The sequence below is a fragment of the Alexandromys fortis genome, unplaced genomic scaffold (assembly GCF_014885135.2).
Source record: "Alexandromys fortis isolate MF-2015 unplaced genomic scaffold, M_Fortis_MF-2015_v1.1 scaffold_64, whole genome shotgun sequence".
In the NCBI taxonomy this organism is placed as follows: Eukaryota; Metazoa; Chordata; class Mammalia; order Rodentia; family Cricetidae; genus Alexandromys; species Alexandromys fortis.
The window spans coordinates 8,322,461-8,342,126 of NW_026067976.1; the positions used below are offsets into that span (position 1 = coordinate 8,322,461).

At 39.3% G+C, this 19,666-nt stretch overlaps 1 protein-coding gene across 5 annotated transcripts in view; it reads left to right on the forward strand.

Annotated features, from left to right (window-relative positions):
* Mpdz (multiple PDZ domain crumbs cell polarity complex component) overlaps nt 1–19,666 on the forward strand; it is a 157,353-nt gene that overhangs the window by 69,228 nt on the left and 68,459 nt on the right. For 3 of the 5 annotated variants that reach the window (XM_050157422.1, XM_050157424.1, XM_050157426.1), the window contains exons 14-21: nt 395–541; nt 1,326–1,490; nt 3,180–3,365; nt 4,332–4,541; nt 5,770–5,886; nt 7,441–7,608; nt 14,646–14,914; nt 15,157–15,281. In XM_050157422.1, the coding sequence (XP_050013379.1) occupies nt 395–541; nt 1,326–1,490; nt 3,180–3,365; nt 4,332–4,541; nt 5,770–5,886; nt 7,441–7,608; nt 14,646–14,914; nt 15,157–15,281 (1,387 nt within the window). Of the gene's footprint in view, nt 1–394; nt 542–1,325; nt 1,491–3,179; nt 3,366–4,331; nt 4,542–5,769; nt 5,887–7,440; nt 7,609–14,645; nt 14,916–15,156; nt 15,282–19,666 lie in introns of all 5 variants that reach the window. The other 2 variants (XM_050157423.1, XM_050157425.1) reach the window with 1 other exon arrangement.

Sequence of the window (19,666 nt, forward strand, 5' to 3'; positions counted from 1 at the left end):
TGTTTGTGGGGAGTGACACATGGCACCCCATGATAGCTGCTTAGGCTGTCAGCTGTGTTCGGGTCCATAGCAGTTTTTGCCTGCGTCCCATTTATTACCTGCATTCTACCCATTTGCTACTATATTCTCAGTAGGCAATGAAATGGTCCTGGGTGCTGGTGGCTGGACAGTCACCTTCTAATCTTTGGTGGTCTGTGAAATCATTAGACTAGTTTCTGATGGTATTTATCACTGGCAACTCTCAAATGATATGCAGCTTACAATAAGATTTTTGAAGTGTTTGTGAGAAATTTGACTATTTTGTGTGTGTGTGGGGGGGTGAATTTAAAATATTTACACGAGTAGAGAAAAACTCAGAAGAGTGCTAGAGTTGTGATGGTTTTTCTCATTTCAGGTGGCTCATGTGAGCAAGTTCAGCGAGAACAGTGGATTGGGGATAAGTCTGGAAGCAACAGTGGGCCATCACTTCATCCGGTCTGTTCTGCCAGAAGGCCCTGTGGGACACAGTGGGAAGCTCTTCAGTGGAGATGAGCTATTGGAAGTGAGGAACTTGGGTTTTGTTTTTTCTACAGACACAAGATGGAAAAAGCTGCTGGAGAATTAAATGGTGATAAATACCTAGATCTTAAATCCAACCCAAAGCAGAAAAGCCAGAGCTTTGTGTGCCCTGAACTACAGAGCCAGTTCCATATATTCTGTCTTGGTGGTGTTTGTTGTATTGTGTTCTATGATGGTTTAGCTTCCAAAGACTATGAAACCTTCTATGGCAATTTATAATTTGTACTCATTTCTTAGAATAGGCAGCACTTTCGTGTGCTTCCACAGAGAATAATGACAAACAATGAGCGTGTCCTTTCTGTCCCCACTCAGTTCATGTCGCCCACTGGTATTTGTTTTTCTGCAATCTGTCAGTGTTTTTTTATATGCAGAAATAAAAAAAAAATGTTTGGAAAATTTCTGTTCCCAGTTTTAAAAGCATGTTTGCATACTATCTACGCCATTTCTTTTTAGTAAACCTATTAAATACTAATTTTTTATCATTTTTTATTCTGCATCCTTGAGAATATTGTTATCCTCTCTTCCATCACACCTAGGGGAAGCTAAGGGTTTTGTCCCGAGTGCTTGAGGAGCTCCAGTTATAGCGAGACTAAACGTGAGTGCAGACCCTGTTAGCTGGTACTCACACGACTCTAACTGCAGTTCTGGGCATGGCAGAACCATAGGCATCACCATAGTGAGTTTATATCGATGGGAAAAGGATGCTCTCAAACGATCTTTCTATTATGAGACTTTATCTTCTGTGGGCCGTGTGTGTTCTTCTGCAGGTGAATGGTATAAATTTGCTTGGGGAAAATCATCAAGACGTGGTCAATATTTTAAAAGAGCTGCCCATAGAGGTGACAATGGTGTGCTGTCGCCGGACTGTGCCACCCACCGCCGCGTCAGAACTGGGTGGCCTGGACATGAGTGACCTTGAGCTGACAGAAAAGGTATCAGACTTACAGAAACATCACAGCAAGGCTTACTAGTGTTAAAATGTTAAGGTATTTTTATTTTCATTAATACTTCATTTTTTAACACAGTCTATGCTTATAGAATAGGGATAAAGTCACACAGCCCTGGACTTGAATCAGAATTGATGCTTAACCTAGACAAGTCACCTCACCTTTTTGAACATCAGTTTTTGTTTCTGTCACATGTAGGTTAGGATGATGTCCAACATGGAGACTTTCTCTTCAGTGGTACTTACAGGGGGTACCACTGCACACCTTGACCTTGATGTTAGGTATCACTGTGTACCTGCAGCGTTCCTACTAACTAGTTCTGTCCCAGTTGGCAGAAGTATGCAAGTAGTGTATGTGTGGTGCACAGATGAAAAAAGATACTTTTATATACCTGACCAGCCGTTTCTGGTCTGCACTTAACCATTTAGTGAATAGCTAAAATATAGAAAGATATTTTTCATTGTATATATAGGTTTTAATGTAGTTGTGCATTTTAATGTAAGAAGATGAGAACATTGAACTCATAATTGACATCAAATAATTTTCTGTGATGTGCATATTCCTGTCTCCTTATTCCTACCTGTTTGTATCATAGTGTTCAAAACCTAAGGTAATGACTTGTTGGAGGAAGTGATATGCACATTTAGCATAGGACCCTAATCAGATCTCAGGAGGAAGGAACTCCATTTACATTATGCTGATGGAATCAATATAATAAAATAATTTTACAGCTTAAAAGGATCGAGTACATAGTTTATTATTCATATGGGTGGTCATCATAGGGCAGAACAAGAAACAGTATTCTAAATTGTATGTCACTCCCAAGCTGAGCCACGGGTATGCATGTTTGTGTTCGTGTGATACCGTGTGTACATGTTCACATGGTGCTGGAGCAAGCACGTGTTCATGGGGTACCAACATGTGTCCGTGTGTTCACATGGTGCTGAAGCATGCTTGGGTTTATATGGTGCGGGAGCATGCACGTGTTCACATGGTGCTGACCTAAGCATGTGTTCATGGGGTGCCAATGAATGCACGTGTTTACATGACATGGCCCCAGGAAGGCAAGGGAAGGAGATTTGTGTCCATGGCTCTAGGCAGTGCAATAGAATATCAAAAGCAAAGGCAGCACACAAACTAGAATTTTATTTTGACAAACACCTTTGTTAAATTTGATATGTTCATACAGATATATTGGGTCTGCTCTTTTCCCTCTGATTTGTTTTTCTAGATAGAGGCTAACCTTTGAAGGCCACTTTTTACATCAAATGTTCTGTAACTGTCACCCCTACATAATCTACCTTTCTATGTATTGTGGAGGCCTTATTTGTCTATAATTCAAAGCTTTACACATACCCACCTTTTCTTGAATTTAGCCTTTCTTTATCTTGAATACTTTCTAGTTAGTAACAACACACTTCTTTTTATTCTCCATCTAGAGGTAATTTAAATTTATACAAGAAGTGAAAATCACCTATAAACCATGCCATAGATGCATAACCACCTAATAAGCTTATAGGAAATTTCTGCTTATTTTTAATGCCTGTTATGACTTGGGTTTTTGAGAATGTTTTATTCTGTACAGATACAGGAACCCAACTTTTTTTTTGAGTGTTGATACATGTGTCAAATGCTATTCCCTATGAAATAAGAGATGCCTGATCTGTTATTCAGCCTCATGTAGATCTAGGTGAGCTCATCGGCTCTTCAGAGACAGAGGATCCCATGCTGGCGATGCCTGCTGTAGATCAGAATGCTGAGGAGATTCAAACACCACTGGCCATGTGGGAGGCTGCCATTCAGTCCATAGAGCTGGAGAAAGGGAGCAGGGGCCTTGGCTTCAGCATTTTAGACTACCAGGTAAAGAGATTCTATTTTCCTAATTGCTGAAAAGATGCCATAATTTAAAAGTGCTATCAGATAACAAGAATATACTATTTTATAGTTAGTAATGACATTTAATTGTTAAAATTAATTTCTCAGAATAGTAATACGATAGGTATGATTTCTTTTTTATTATAAAAGGTTTCTTTAAGCATTATAGTTATTAAACTGTTTTATATTTCAGCTCAAGAATTTGAGCAAAACACAGAAAGCTTTTAAGGAGTATCATAATACAGTGGGTTCTTTTTGTCATTTGAGGAATATTTTCATTTACATATTCTTAATAGACAACTTATATTTTAGTGATAATCCATAAAGTATTTGCTATTTCATTCTTCTGTATAATGTGGAAGATGAGTTTGTACTGGATATATCACAAATTCTAACATTCCAGCCATTTTTTACTAAATTTATGATTGTTTATAAATTGGCTCAGTATGACTTGCACTCTTCCCTGAATTTTTTGTGTGAGGCAAATGTGGAAATGCTGAACATTGCTTGACAAAACACAGGGGTTACTCTTAACAGTTTTGTACTCAAGCCATGTGCACTAAATACCGAATGACTTCTTTTGTATTTCTTCATTTCTAAAGGACAAGACCTGTGTCAGACTGCATCCATCTGTAAATACTGTGGTTACAAGTGCCCTTGACATCTAGCTTCAAGTGATAGTGTAAAGCTTAACAATCTACCCCAAACTTAAAATATCCTCTTGAAGTTATCTAATATTGTCTCGTGGTCTATTTGATACCAGCAAATGAGGCTTCCATGGTGCTTGGCAACTGCTCTGATCTTTCCAAAATGAAATAGACATCACATTGTGCTAGGTATCCATTAGAGCCTCCATGAAAACCTTCAGACACTCAGCAGTTAGAAGGGTTAACTTGTAAAGTTTACTCATATGTCAGAAGAGCTGACTTCTTTTCACCTTCTGCCCTTTAGGACCCCATCGATCCAGCAAGCACTGTGATAGTGATTCGTTCTCTGGTGCCTGGTGGCATTGCTGAAAAGGATGGCCGGCTTCTTCCAGGTGACAGGCTCATGTTCGTCAATGACGTCAACTTGGAAAACAGCAGTCTTGAAGAGGCTGTGGGAGCTCTGAAGGGAGCACCCTCCGGGATAGTGCGGATAGGAGTGGCCAAGCCTTTGCCTGTAAGAACTGGGATTTTACTGATTTCTTGTTTATTTGTAAGGGAAATGCCTAGGGAGACACTTTACTACCACTTAGGAAAAAACAATAACTATTTAGAATCAAAATCTTTTTGAAGTTGATGTTTCATATTCCTTTTACACTGAAACATACTTTGAGTATTTCTGTCACTGGAGCTTGATTAATAGAAAAATGCCTTTCCTATAAAAGTACCCCGCGGGTTGCTGATACCGGGTGATTGTGGTAAGCCAATTAACGTTTCCCTTATTGTTAGAAGGTGAAGGGCAAGTGTAGAGTTCTCAGTGGCTCAGGACTGCAGCGTGAGTCAGGAGGGATTCGAGCAGATGGCAGTTTAGCTTCATTTTGGTCCTATAAACCGTGTTGTATTTAAACTCTCATGTTGCCCCCTCTTAATTGTAGGGGCAGGTGGTTGTTTTACGTGTTTTCAGAGTTTCTCACAAGAACTCCAATGGCTACCTGGGAAGAGGTGCTTTCCACCTATTTTAGAGAGGTTGGAGGAGTTTATTATGTCCTCAGTAACATTCCTTGTCAAGAAAATTGTATCCTGCCAAGGACAATAGCACTGGGCTTTAATCCTACTGCATGTACTGGCTTTGTGGGACCCTAGTCTGTTGGGATGCTCACCTTCCTAGACCTGGATGGAGGGGGGAGGACCTTGGACTTCCCACAGGACAGGGAACCCTGACTGCTCTTTGGGAGAGGGAAATGGGAGGAGGGGAGGAGGTGGAAATTTTTAATAATAATAATAATGAAAAAAAGAAAATTGCATCCTGTGTAATACTTGAGAAAGAGAGAGCAAAACATTGATTTTACTTTAATGCTTTATTCTGTAGCTTTTAAAGTTTTAATCCTTAAATTTGCCTTTCATTATTTAGCCAGAATATTTAGCAGATAAAACTGACCAGAAGATTATTATAAAAATCATTGACTTTGATTGTAATTCGCAAGAAGAAAAAAATACTAGAAAGAGGTTCTTCTCTAATTGTTGGTATTTATGCTAGGAAGAAAGGCCTCTGTGTCCTTTCAAACGAAATGTCAAGACCAGTGTGTCTAAGTTTGGAGTTCCCATCTATATTGCTGTCATATGTTATCACATGAAGAATCCATTTCTGCTCTTCATTCTTCCTTCTTTTACCCCCTCCCACTTTCCCATTTTCTTTGTCATTCTTTTTTTCCCACAAACCCCTTCTCCACACTAATTTCCCGCAGCTTTCACCAGAAGAAGGATATGTTTCTGCCAAGGAGGACGCCTTTCTCTGCTCACCGCACCCCTGTAAGGAGCCAGGCCTGCCTGACAAAGCCCTCTTCAGGGCCGACTTGGCTCTGGTTAGTGGCCTCAGCTGACTTGTTTTTAATACGTGTTCTGCTGCAGTTGTATTGATTCACTTGCGTAGTGTATGTAGAAGCTCAGTGTGTACACATTGCTCTAAACTAGAGAGTGATAAGTAGGTCTTTGACATTATATATTATGCCAATACTAATTTGGAAGGAAGACAATTCTTTTTGTTAGTATTTTTAAATTACAGATTTTTGAATAGTTATTCTTGGAATGCTTTGATATATTTATAATAAGTATAATACATCCACATTTTACTTAAGATATGAGGTGACTTTGACCTCCTCCAGTGCTTTGTTTGGACATTGTGAGGTGCCTTTCCATAGCAAGTTCATTCTGAAATGTCATAGTACATACACAAAGATATTACTCATTCATTCATTTTTTTTTTCTTTTTTGAGACAGGATCTCACCAGGTTGCCATGGCTTGTCTGCAACTGCCAATCATCTGTCCACCTGCCTCTGCCTCCTGAGTGCTGGGATTAAGGGCATATGCAGCCATTCCTAGCTCATTGTCTTTCACGTACTCCATGAAACAATATCCTCTCTAGGGTTTGGGTGGGATCTTTTAACCCCTTTAAATAATGCCAATTGAGAGGATTCCTTCCATTCTCATGGAAACTCGGTGCCTTGTAATAGTCACAGGAGTCCACAATATTGCTAATGAGCTTGTTTTTTTGAACTGGCCACTCAACTTCCTGGGGACTTCATGTTTCATCTCTATTGTAATTGAGCTAATTGAGACTTAAAGGCATCAGTGATAGGTATATGAGTTCTATTGGAGTTTTCTTTTAGTAGTACTTTAAGATGAACATGTCTATTACAATCTGGCATAAGGCTCAGGCAATACTACATAGCACACACTATGTATTTATCACTCAGATTGTTTTACATAATGTACGTTTGTAGAAGATAACTTTCACATTGCAACTTATTAGTGAATTTGAACAAATATTTAAAATGTATTATCAGTCTCTGAATTATATTTTGAGACTCACTTTGAAATGTTCCAGTAGCATTTTAACAGCTTTTTACAGTAATATGACTTGCTATTGTTAAAATGTTTATTACTTAATGCTTCTGGGAGCCATTCCATGATCAGGCCCCTTCATTGTTGCTGTGATTCTAGCTCAAACGCAAAGTTACTCTTTGGTTTGTACATCTTAGCTAGACAACCACAGAGCTGCATTTATGAAAAACCATTTATTAGTTTAATATGAAATACAATAACCAAATTCTTTGCATCATAAAATATTATGTATTTGCTTATGTAACGATTTAAACTTAAAGTTAAATGTTTTGTTGATTGTTGCCTTTGATCTTTAGTTGATGGGATGTGGTAGCGCCCAGTGCCGGCGGCCTCTGCTGTGGGCGCTCTGTCTATTGTTGTGTTGCTGTCTCAATGCAGCTTTCAATAGTAGGGAGTAGGAAAGACACATGCTGGAAGCAGGACGGACAGAGAAGGTGCAGCTGTGCCTTTAGCTGAAGTAGTGACAGTGATGTGTCATAGGGTACCATAACGGCTGGTCTTATTTTGTTCCTAGATAGATGCACCGGATGCTGAATCAGCAGCTGAGTCAAGATTTGAGACTCAGTTCTCTCCTGATGACGACAGTGTCTACTCTACCCAAGCCTCCGTTTTGTCTCTCCATGATAGTGCCTGTAGTGACGGCATGAGCTACGGCCCCTCCCTTCCATCATCTCCTCCCAAGGTACAACAGAATATCAATGCATTTTGCAGAAAAGTCTGTGTGTAACCTTTGGAGGTCAGCGTTTCTCAGAATTGTAGGAGTAGCATGTCTTAGTTAGTGTTCTGCTGCTGTGAGGAGACACCGTGACCAAGATAACTTAAAACAAGAAGGCGTCCCATTGTGAGCTTGCTTATGGTGTCAGAGGGTAAGTTCATTATGGCAGGAGCACAGCAGCAAGCAGGCAGGCAGGACGCTGGAGTGATAGCTAAGAGCTTATATTTTATCCTCAAACAAGAGCCAGGTACATGTTAAGATGGACCTAGAGTGACCTTTTGAAACCTCAGAGTCCACCCCCAATGATACATCTCCTCCAACAAGGTCACACCTCCTAATCCTTCTAGACAGCCCAGCAACTGGGGACCAATATATACAGACTATGGGAGCCATTCCATCACATAGCATATAAATGATGTCAGGTCTCTCCAGTCAGATACACAACAGGTCAAAGTAGTTTCACTGTGTTGTTAATTGTTTAGATTAGTAGTGAATAGTTCTAATGTTTGCTAAACAGACTGATAGAAACAGAGTCAGATTTTTTTTAAGGTTTTCATACTATATTTCTCAAATTAGGCTTGTAGTTATATGTTTGGAAAAATTAGAATAATTTTGTTTTTAGTATTTTTTTAAAAACTAACTTTTAAGCAAAAGGATATCGTAAGTTTTTTTTTTCGTAGTTTAACAGTACTAGCTCATTTATGCTTAGTGTACTCATTAATGAAAAGTGATTTCAAAGAATACTCTACATAGATATGGCAGTAGGAGGCAGGGTATGTTGATGTCAGTGGATGTGATTGGAGGGCACAGTCACCGCATGACACATCTGCTGTCCTTCTTCTAAATGGGTTATTAGTGTAAATGCTGATATTCTATTAATTTCCTTGGTGACAAACCCTGTAATGTTCAAATGTACTATTTTAACATCTGTGCAAACTTATAAGTACACACTGGCATGTTGGTACATATTTTAATTTGGATTTTCTGATTCCTAGAGATTGTGTTTTTCTATATTTTAGTCATTATTTTTGACTTATCTCTGCATCTATTTCAGTCATTTTTATTTTATATTGCCTGCTGGTTCTGTTGATTTGTTAGAATGTCCAAGAGTTGATTTATAAATCTGTTATACATATATACATACTTTATGAATATCTGTATTTTGGGTAGAGAACACCTAAAATATGTGCATGTGGTACTTCCCAACTTCAGGACACAAGTTACTGCCAAGAAAACAAGACTATGAAGGGCTCTGCTCTCTCTGATCTATCTGTTGTGTACAGTAGTGACTGAGAATACAACAGGGCATCCTGGCAGACAGTTCGTATGTGGACACAACTTCTCTTCTGTGTTGGAAATATACAGTAAACGAACATGAAGATACAGACACTTGACAACATTTTTTCTTAACGTGATATTGGTGCTTTCTGCTACAATGAATTCAGTGGGAAAGGGCCTCATTCATGAGTAGGTTGGGGAGCAGGATCCCTTAGGTCTGGCTTTGCTTCCTTTCTTTTCTGATTAACAACTGGTTTTGGCTAGGGTGCCGGCATAGCATTTTGTGTTATGTCTAAAGTGCACCTGTTACCCTTGCCCATGCCACAGGGCACCCTGCTTGAATCGGTTTGCAAGGTACCAGCTTTAGTGAACTGCCCCCCCTTGCCTGCACACTTGAGGTCCCTGGCTGCAACCTGTCTGGACCATGTTCATTCTTGACTGGCCTCAGGCCTTCAAGCTTGTTTCATATCCTGGTGGGATCTCCCAGTCCTTAGCATTGCACACTGCGCCTTGCCAGAGGGACAGATTGCATTGTTTAATGTAGTAATTATTACTTAAAGGGACGACACAGTCTGCATACCGAGAAGCATACATTTTACAGGGCAAACGCTGGCTATATGCAGCACAACATATTGACTTGCTGGAGTCTGTTTGCCTTGTTTTTTTTTTCCTAAGCAGTTTACTCTTTTGTTGAATCAGAGTTTGGCAAGCTGGCCTGACGACTGAAATATTTAAACTAAAAACCAACAAATAAAACATTAATGAGGGTGTTTAAACCTCCTGTGGGCTTTCAGTTTCCTTAGTTAAATACTGCAACGCTGGTGTTTTCTTGTGTTTTGCTTTTGTTTTTGTCTATGAATGTTAGAACTTAGACTTCTACTAGGAAGAAATTATAAAACTGAAATAAATTATATGATCTGTCCCTGTTTGCATTAAGTTCATCCTAATGGGTTTGTTAAGGAATTTAGAATCGACCTTTTTTGATAAAATGTAAGCTTACCTCAAGACTTTTCAGTGACTAGAAAGAGCCCATTAGCATCTACGGCTATTTAAGCATATGCGGCTATGTACAGTGTATCACTGTGTCTCACATATGGGTGCTTAACAAAAACCAAGATGCTCAAGTACAGATTTCTCAGAACAATGAAGTAGAACGCTAGGCCCTTAGTGTTGCCTCCAGTTTTTCACTTAATGCGTAGAGACTGTAAGCAGAGCTCACGTCTGTGGAGACAGCTCTTTACAGTTTGGTGGTGTAAGCCACTGGGACTTATAAAGCCTGACCTTGGAGCATGTGCTCCCTCTTGGGGAAGCCTTGAGCTTCAGAGCAGAGTTTCGTGCAGCAGGCTAGCAGCCATGAGCTGCTGCCTCTGTTCACAGAAGTCTCTGTTTTGGAGGTGGAGTGTGTATTCTATCTTAGCTTTATTCATTAATACTTACAGATTTAAATTATCCTCTCCTGTGTCATATGAATTACGGGCAGTTTATTAAAATACTCATTTCATCCAAGCATGGTGGTGGGGTGGGGGTATTCAGGCCTGTGCCCCAGAGTCCAGCCAGTGGAGACTTCAGCAGGAGGATTTAGAGTTCTGGGCAAGGAAAGATTTACATAGTGAGTTCCTGCCTCAAGAGACCCAGGAAATAAAAACAAATAAAAGGTGCATTTTAGTATCAGTTAGCTGTAGCCATTGAACATTTTTTCCTTTTTTTTTTTTGTTGTTTTAGATTTTAATTTTGGGAGTTAATTTGAGAAAACTAATTTATTATTGCTTTAAAGACGTGACAAAATTCTCCAAAATTGAATGTTAGGTAATGTTTGTTTAAAGGCTCAACATAGTTTCTGAAGAAATCCTTGCTGTAAAATAGTGACCTAAGAAAACAATTGGTAAAGATTAATGGCCATGTGCTATGTCCCCTGCAGTCTATTCTGTTACAAGCACATTCTCAGGCTGTCACCAGGGATGAAATTGTCTATCATGACTGACAGCTAGCTCTCCAGGAAATGTTGTGTGTTCTAGTACAGGGTGAAGTTGTGTTGGTTAAGATAAACCTTCCTGTTCACTTAACACAGCAAACACAACTAATGGATTCCATCCTAATAAAAAGCAGCCCAGACATCGTACAGCATTGTCTAGCGTATGACCCTGCTGCGTATATGGTTGCATCTGTTCTGGGTGGTTCTAGAGAATGGCATGTGATTGAAAACTGTCTGAAGTGCTTGAACCAACTGGCGGCAGAATAACCGCGAAGGATCAGGGGAGGAACTGCTGGCTATTGTGAAGGAAAGATGTCGCCCTTAGCATGCTAAGAACCATATGAAAATAGTAAAGAGGAGTGTACTTTAATCTCAGAAAATGGGTATGATGATAGCTTGTTTCTGCTGTAGCAAATAAAAATTGCCTGAAGATGAGAATGCAAAGCTAGCCACACTAGTTAGCTATAGAGGCCAGGCAGTGGTGGCACATACCTTTAATCCCAACACTTGAGAGACAGAGGCAGAGGGATCTCTGTGAGTTCAAGGCCACCCTGCCCTACACAAAATTGATCCAGTCTAAAAGAGAAACAGAGTCAGGTGGTGGTGGCTCACACCTTTAATCCCAGTTCTTGGGAGTCACACACTTTTAATCCTAGCACTAGGGAGGTGGAGACAGGAAGGAATAAAGCTAGGCAGAGAGAGGAATATAAGGCAGAAAGAGACAGAAATTCCAGACATTCAGTGTGAGAATTCCTAGAGACAGGATCGTTCATTAGGTATGAAGATTCAGTAGAGGTAAGAACTAGTGGCTGACTGCTCTGCTTCTCTGATTTTTCAGCATTAACCCCTATATTTGACTCTGAGTTTTTAATTTTAAGACCAATTAGAATTCATTTAACAAATGGGTGAATGACAGTAAGTATGGCGTTTGGGACTGTAAGGCACAAAAGGAATTCTCTGTTACAGTGGTGCTGCAGCTGGTCAAAAGCTGCATTTGAGCAATCTATATTAATCATTATCCAGAGAAGTAGTGTGGTAATGAGTAACCTTCAGTCTTGCATTAAACTTACGAAATACAGCTTTTCATTTATATTTGGTCTTTTTAATTTCTCATCTCTCTTCATTATTCCTAAGAACAAGAATATATCAAGTATTAGTATGGATTTTTGAAAGACTTCATTTAAGATACCAAGAAGCATTGGTAAATGGTAGGATTATTTTGAACATAGGGCAAGAGGAAAAAATGTTTTACTTTGAGATTCTTACTATGTTTAAAGATAAAACAGTGGGCTATTCAGCACCTATAAGCTTCTGCAGTAGGCGTGTGTTATCTGCCTTGTTGATTAGCTATTCCCTTCCAGCGTCTCTGCCACTTCCCATGAATAATGCATGGCCATTTTTGTCATACAATTTCCAGTAAACCCCAACTAACAAGGGTGGATAGACCGCTTTTTCTGATGAAAAGCAGTTTTGATTATGTTTCTTTGAGGCATGAGTGAGATGATTTTCCAGTAATTATTGTAATTAATTTAGTAATTCTGAAACTTACCAGTCCTTTGGTAAGTATTTTATTTATTTGTAAGAATAAAATAACTGAAATTGGATCCAGCAGCCAACAGTCCATCTAGATTGTGGGGTGTTGAGGCGGGCTTCTTCCCATTCTTTGTTCCTAAGGATACTAATGATGTTAAATACTTCTGTGAAACCACTGTATCTATTCTCTATGCCGGGAATATGTGATGATTTAGAAAAATGATACCTTAAATTGAAGACAGGAAGCACAATAGGCTGTTTCAAATAGTTACATTCATAATAAAAAGGAAGAGAGCTACATCTGAAGTAGACTCTAGATGTCTAAAATGTCAAACAGTTATTTGTAAAGTAGAAGAAAAATGCTAAAAGATGTCACCCTTCTTCTGTGTGGGATTGTGAGAAGTACATAAAGCTCAGAATTCCCCAAATGACAAATTTGGTCATGTCAAAAACTTTGTGATGATAAAATATTAGGTATGCAGACTTAGATTCTGGAAACTGCTTTCAGCTCAGACTTCATATCCTGAAAAGAACAAGTGACTGCACCTTGTGAGAGTTGCAAGGAGGGATGTGGAGCAAGTGTTTGCCTGAGGTGCACAGGTTAAGCTGGGCTGGTCATCAGGGGAATGCATGGGAAAATGCTGCCCAGAACCCTTCCTCCAGATCTTATTTCCAAGCAAATACAGGGTTTGCAAGAGTAGTTCATAGGCACCTCAGTGTCTCCTGCAAGAGAACACTGGGATACATGAGCAGTGGCTCATCTGATTCAAGCTTGGTTGGCAATACGACATTGTGTTACATAAACAACTGTTCTGGCAGAGGTCTGTTGGGCACTTTCTATTACGTCAAGCCTGTTTATAACTCTTCTTGTTCCCCTTAAAAGTCTTGGGCTAGGATCTATTATTTTCCCCCATTGAAATAGGTGAGAGGAACAGAGTAGAAAATGATAAGTTTAAATTTTGCCAAAACTTAAACTAATTGTTAACCAGTGTCTGAACTGAAGCTTCGAGAGTTACAATCCACCATTGCCTATCAGCAGTATTTTGCTTGTAAGGAAGGTGGAGTGGACTTTAAATACTGACATCAAGATATAAAGACAATGGGGAAAAGTGTAAATACCACTTAATGATGGTTCTTTAGGTATTAACTCCATATGCAAGTATATATACATACTTGCTGGAATATTTTGCAAATGCATAAAAATGGGTCGATCAGTATCTGATTCCAGATATATATCCTGGTGACATAAATGGACAAAGGAGTCTCATGTACAGACTTCCTTAGTATTCTCTGTCCATAAGCAGTATACATAAACCTTTCATGTGTGAGTGTATTCTTAAGACCTTTGTACGTTAAAAGTATTGAAGAGTGCTATGGATGTTGTTCCATGGCACGATGCTTGCATAGTGTGTACAAAGTCCTGGGTTTAATCCCCAGTATCGTAAGAAAGAAAACAAAAATGTTGATAAGGGAATCTAAGGGAAACCTATACTTATTAACAGCAGTCTGTAAAGCAGATGCTTGCCCCAAGGTGTAAATGCTAAAATATGTCTGTTGTGAGGAGACATGTGCGTTCATATAGGTCTGGAGAATTTTAAACTTTCAAGGAATTTTAGAAAATTTCTAATATGTAGCTGTCAATACAGGCTTTTATATATACAGATTGCTAATGATAGAAAATAAATTAGAACATAGGCTTTGCAGTTCTGATTTAGTATTGCTTGTTTGGTCTTACAGAACATGCAGATTTTCCTGCAGTAATCTGAATTTCAAGGCTTTTTATTCTTCTGCACGAATACCAATAGTTACCTGTAAATTACTTGCTCCTGGAGGGTTTTGGGATTCCAAATTCATGGCTGTCATACTTGCTACTCTCAATGTATAGCCACTTCCAGCATGTCTGATTTGGGAATATGACCTGTTTGCTTTTCTTTGTCGCTTTAACTTGGAATTGCTTTGTTTGTAGCTAGAACTAAATATTGTAACTAAATTATCTTATGTTCAACCTATTCGACAAGTGTAACTCAGTAGGACATGAGATACAATATTTGTAAGAGATATAATGTAACACCTCTATGAAATTAAAACCCATGCAGGAAGCATGCTTAGTGAAGAAAAAGGAGTGTTTTATTTTTCACTAACTAATAATTCCCTAAAAATATTAAATTTAGATAACTCTTAAGTCTCAGTTTTGATGAGTGGTTTGTCTGTTCATTCTCAGGATGTGACTGGCAGTTCTGACCCAGGCCTTGGTGTTCCTTTGTCCCTGGAAGAACTCTACACGCAGAACCTCCTGCAGAGACAGCAGGCTGCTTCTCCTCCCATGAGCATGGCAGCTACTTCTGGTTTCACCCTCGGTGATTACACACCTGCGAATGCTGTTGAACAAAACTATGAGTGTGCAAACACAGTGGAATGGGCTCCCTCACAGTTACCAAGTGGCCTGTGCACCACAGAGCTTGCCCCTGCTCCGCCTACTGTAGCCCAAAAGGTACCATCCTGCAGCCAGCATATGGTGTTGTCACTGGGTAGATGATGGGGGAGGGGAGAGAGAAAAGTTGCATCCTGAGCCTCTTCTAGTGTGGGATCAGTGCTTGTGTGACTCAGGTGACCTATGAACTTGATCGATTGTAGGTTCTTGCTAAAGCATTTGTGAGGAAGTGTGTAATGTTGAAATGACCACTCCAAAGTCTAAGTTTCTTTCCATGTGACTTTCTTTTGTCTTTCTTTTGGGGTTCCGAGTATTTACCTGAACAGAGATCTCTGGCTTCTGATGCTGAGTCTGTCCCGCCACGAAGTATGTCCCACGAAGCTTTTGAGAGGACAGTTACTATAGCCAAAGGCAGCTCCAGTCTGGGTAAGTTGCACCTCGGCCCACAAGAGGACAGTGGATTTCAACATCATTTTATCTGCAGAGAATGGATGCTAGAACTGCTCTTGCTACTTTCTATGTGTTCATTCTTTTTTCTGAAATGAGAACAGGTTTGTTTATTTCATACTGTTTACACCCATTATTTTCTTATTTCCAAGTATTCGGAACTCCCATTTACATTCTAGTAAAAGCTATATGAATTGAGTGCGTGTGTATGTGTGTGTGAAGTAGCAAATCAGAAAAGGAATTCTTAGACAATGAGAAGTCAGCAATTGGAGTTCTAAGATCTTTGGGAAAGTAAATTATTACTTTCTTTGAATATTGCTAGTTATGCGAGAGTCAGATTGTATTTAATTTCATTCATTCACTGATAGAAAGACTAAATACTGCCAGGTGTGCCACTTCCAAAATATAAATGCAGGTTATTCATAGTCTCCATTTGTCTGCACACAGAACCTGTGGTGGAGATAGCTCTCTGCTGCTCCTAACAGGCTTTGCCTGCTTCTCAATCACAAATCCTTCTACATGGACCCAGACTTTTTGAGGAGCCGAATCCCTGGTGCCAGTAGGCAGAGCTGCTGGGACAGACCTGCACACCTGTTCCCACACCGAGAGAGGCAGCCTTTCTGTGCTTGGAACTGATGGAGGACCATCCATCAGAACCTCAAATGCCCAAATGTAGCCTAATTGTTAGCTCACATAGCAGACTGTCTTCCTACAGTGACCAACCAGCAAGCATCTTTACACAGCTATCGTATGACTAGACCTCATTTCTGATGGAACTTGAGTCTTGGAAGAGACATTCCCAGAACCAACCCTCCCCCCCAGACTCTTCTAGGTTTTGTTCTGTTTGGTGGTAGCTAGCTGGTAGGAGAATTGTAGGACAGACTGTGTTTTCCTGTACTGATTAATTGCATATAAAATAATGATAAAAACGAAAAGGAAAAATGAAAAAAAATTGCATATTAGTCATATGATTCTATTAATATTATTCATAAGATACATTTATTTCAAGTAGGATATATACAACTTATATCAGAAATGCATATGACATATAAATATAATCAATGTATACATTAAGTATTCATACTACATATGCAATAATTCATGTATATTAAACTCACTGATTGGCTTTGCCCCTGGGATCTTCCTCAACTTACTGATCTTAAGATAGGTTTTGCAGACATCTGTTCAGCTCCAACTGCTCAGCAGAGCGTCTCGAGCCATGTGGCTCTGTGCTCACTTTGTAGGATGTTGGGAAGAGTTCTCAACAGGTTTTGTACCTCATATTTTGGGTTGTGACAAATGTAAGATTTCCTCCTCACTGCAGAAGATTTGGATGCTGCTGTGTATTGTAGGTCTCTGAGAAACGGTAATGGAATGCAGCATGGTGACGTTTACAGAAATGCAGAAGCGTTTTTATTATCAAACAGCTCACGATAGCGGGACCTCATTTAGAAAGTACCAGAGAAATGTATTTACTCCACCACCAAACAGTCGCTGTTCTCTTATCTCGGGCTCACTGCACAGAGACACCACAGTGTAGCTCCTCCCTCCACACTCCTGGCTAACCTTTCACTGCTTGGTGTGTGAGCAGCAGAGTGGATGTAATGCTTCAGTGCCTTTATAATGTCATATGGCAATCGGCCTCCTGCCTTAGGCCTATGTTTTTGCTCTAGTTACAAGTAAGTGAGACATACAGTACTTAAACTTTTGAAACTATTTAGCATGACTTGATGTCTTTAAGTAGCAAGTGTCATATAACTGAAATGCCCTTCTTTTTTAGACCAAATGCTATTCCATTGTAAGAAAACATTGCATTTTTATTTTTTACTTATCTGCAGTATCTGCACTTGAAGTGCTTTAATGTTAGCTTTTAAGTTTTGATGGAAAAAATGCTACGAGTTAATTAAGATCTTGTTAAAAAAAACAATAATGGCTAAAAGTATCCTTATCATATGGGGAAATTCTTCTAAACTTCAGTTCCAATTAAAATACAAACTATCCCTCAATTGTGAATATGAAAGTTGTTGAAATAGGGGCGGCGGCGTGGCTGCGTCCCCAACACCCCGGCCGCTTGGCTAGCTTATGCCCGAAATAACAACACACAAACTGTATTCACTTAAGAACTGCTTGGCCCATGAACTCTAATCCTTACAGGCTAATTCTCGCACCTGGACTAGCCCATTTCTAATGATGTGTGTAAGCACCCCAAGGTGCGCTTACCAGGAAGATTCTAGCCTCCGTCCATGATGTCTCTGCTCCAGAGCGCAGAGTTGTCTGGTCTCTCTGGGAGCAGAGCAGAGTCTGTCCTCACTTCCTCTTCCGCCCAGCATCCTATCCTGTTTATTCTGCCCACCTATCTTATAACCTATCAGGGCCAGCAGTTTCTTTATTACTCAGCCAATGAAATCAACAGATTGATATATGACACTCCCACATCAGAAAGTAATGTTGATACAGGAAATCACAGCAAACTACAGTATAGCTTATGCCTATTAGAGCACAAGAGCCATTCAGCTATGCTGTATTTATTTATTTGTAGTATTAGAAATATTGCTTCATCTTCACTATAAGAATGAAGCTGCACACCAACTCTAGTTTTTATAAGTTTAGGCCCTTGTTGTTTGATATCTTGCTACTCAGTAATGTTCCTCTTACATGTGTGTCCAAGGTGAGGTTTGTGGGCCACGTTTGGCTCTGTGCAGCTAAGTACTAAAGCACGATTAATAAAAACTCAGAGACTGAAATTGGGGTTCAACCTGAAGACCTGAAAAGCAAAGCAACCAGCCACTGGCTGTTACCTCGACCTCAGTCCGAAATGGTGATCTTGCCTCCAGGAATCTCAGAATGAGACTGAGTTTGCAAGCTGTTCCCTCCCATTTCATAATCCTATCTAGGGCCAGGATTAAAGTTGTGCACCACTATAAATAAAGGCATGCACTGTCCAGTTTCTATGGCTAACTAGTGTGGCTACTGAAATTAAAGGCATGAACTGCCTGGTTTCTATGGCAAACTAGTGAGGCTACTGGGATTAAAGGCATGAACTGCCCAGTTTGTGGCAAACTAGTGTGACTACTGGGATTATAGGTGTGTGTTACCGGTTGCCTGGTCTGTAAAGTTGACCAGTGAAGCTCTTTTACTCACAGATCTTCAGACACGCTTTATTATTATTAAAATATAATTTTATTTTAATAATATAAATTTATTAAAATATAGTTGAAATGGTATGATTATAGCCCCAAACAAAATTGTAAAGTTATTTCAACATTGTGAGGTATTCTATTGCAACTTTTTAACTTGAAAGTTTAGTTCTTAAGTATGAACTTTGTAAATGACATCATGTCAAGATGTTGAACATGCCTCTTAGCTTTTCAGAGTTAAAATTCAAAGCCTACCATGTGAGAACATTTCTCTTAATATTTCATTTGACAGAAGATCTTCACCAACCCTGCAACAGACAAAGGTCTGATCTCCAAAATATATAAAGAACTCAAGAAACTAGACTTTAAAATGCTAATTAACCCAATTAAAAAATGGGGCACTGATCTGAACAGAGAATTCTCAACAGAAGAAGTTCAAATGGCCCAAAGACACTTAAGGTCATGCTCAACCTCCTTAGCGATCAGGGAAATGCAAATCAAAACATCTTTGAGATTCCATCTTACACCTGTCAGAATGGCTAAAATCAAAAACACCAATTTTTGCTGGAGAGGTTGTGGAGTAAGGGGTACACTCATCCATTGCTGGTGGGAATGCAAACTTGTGCAGCCACTTTGGAAAGCAGTGGGGCAATCGCTCAGAAGATTTCAATGTTTAGATTTTTATAGTACTAACATAAAGAAAGCTTGAAAAGTTCAATTTTAAGAATTTATAAAGATAAATATTAAAGTAATTCAGTATGTATACTTAAGATTTAATGTGGGAAGGTGTTTTTATTATAACCTAAAGTAACATAAAGCTGAATTCTGAGCAGGCGAGTTTGTTCTGGTAGGTGTGCAATCATCAGCTGCTTGGGGTCATGGTTTGCTCTAAGCCCGTTTGAAGTTTGCAGCCATTCTCTTCTGAAAGGTTCACCTCTTTCTCTACTGACATTGAAAAGAAATCATTAATAAATTATAGGCTTCTGGAAAAGCTTTCCTTACTAATTTGTTTAAATTTTATAAAATATTTTTGTTGTAGTTTTTGATATTGTTGTTTAGGGACGGGGTCTCACAATGTATCTCAGGCATCACTAAAATCCATAATTATTGGAATTGCAGGCATGTGCCACCATGTCAGTGGGTTAATCTTTATCCTTACTAAACTTAGAGATTAGAATATGTGTATATATATATATATGTGTGTGTGTGTGTGTGTGTGTGTGTGTG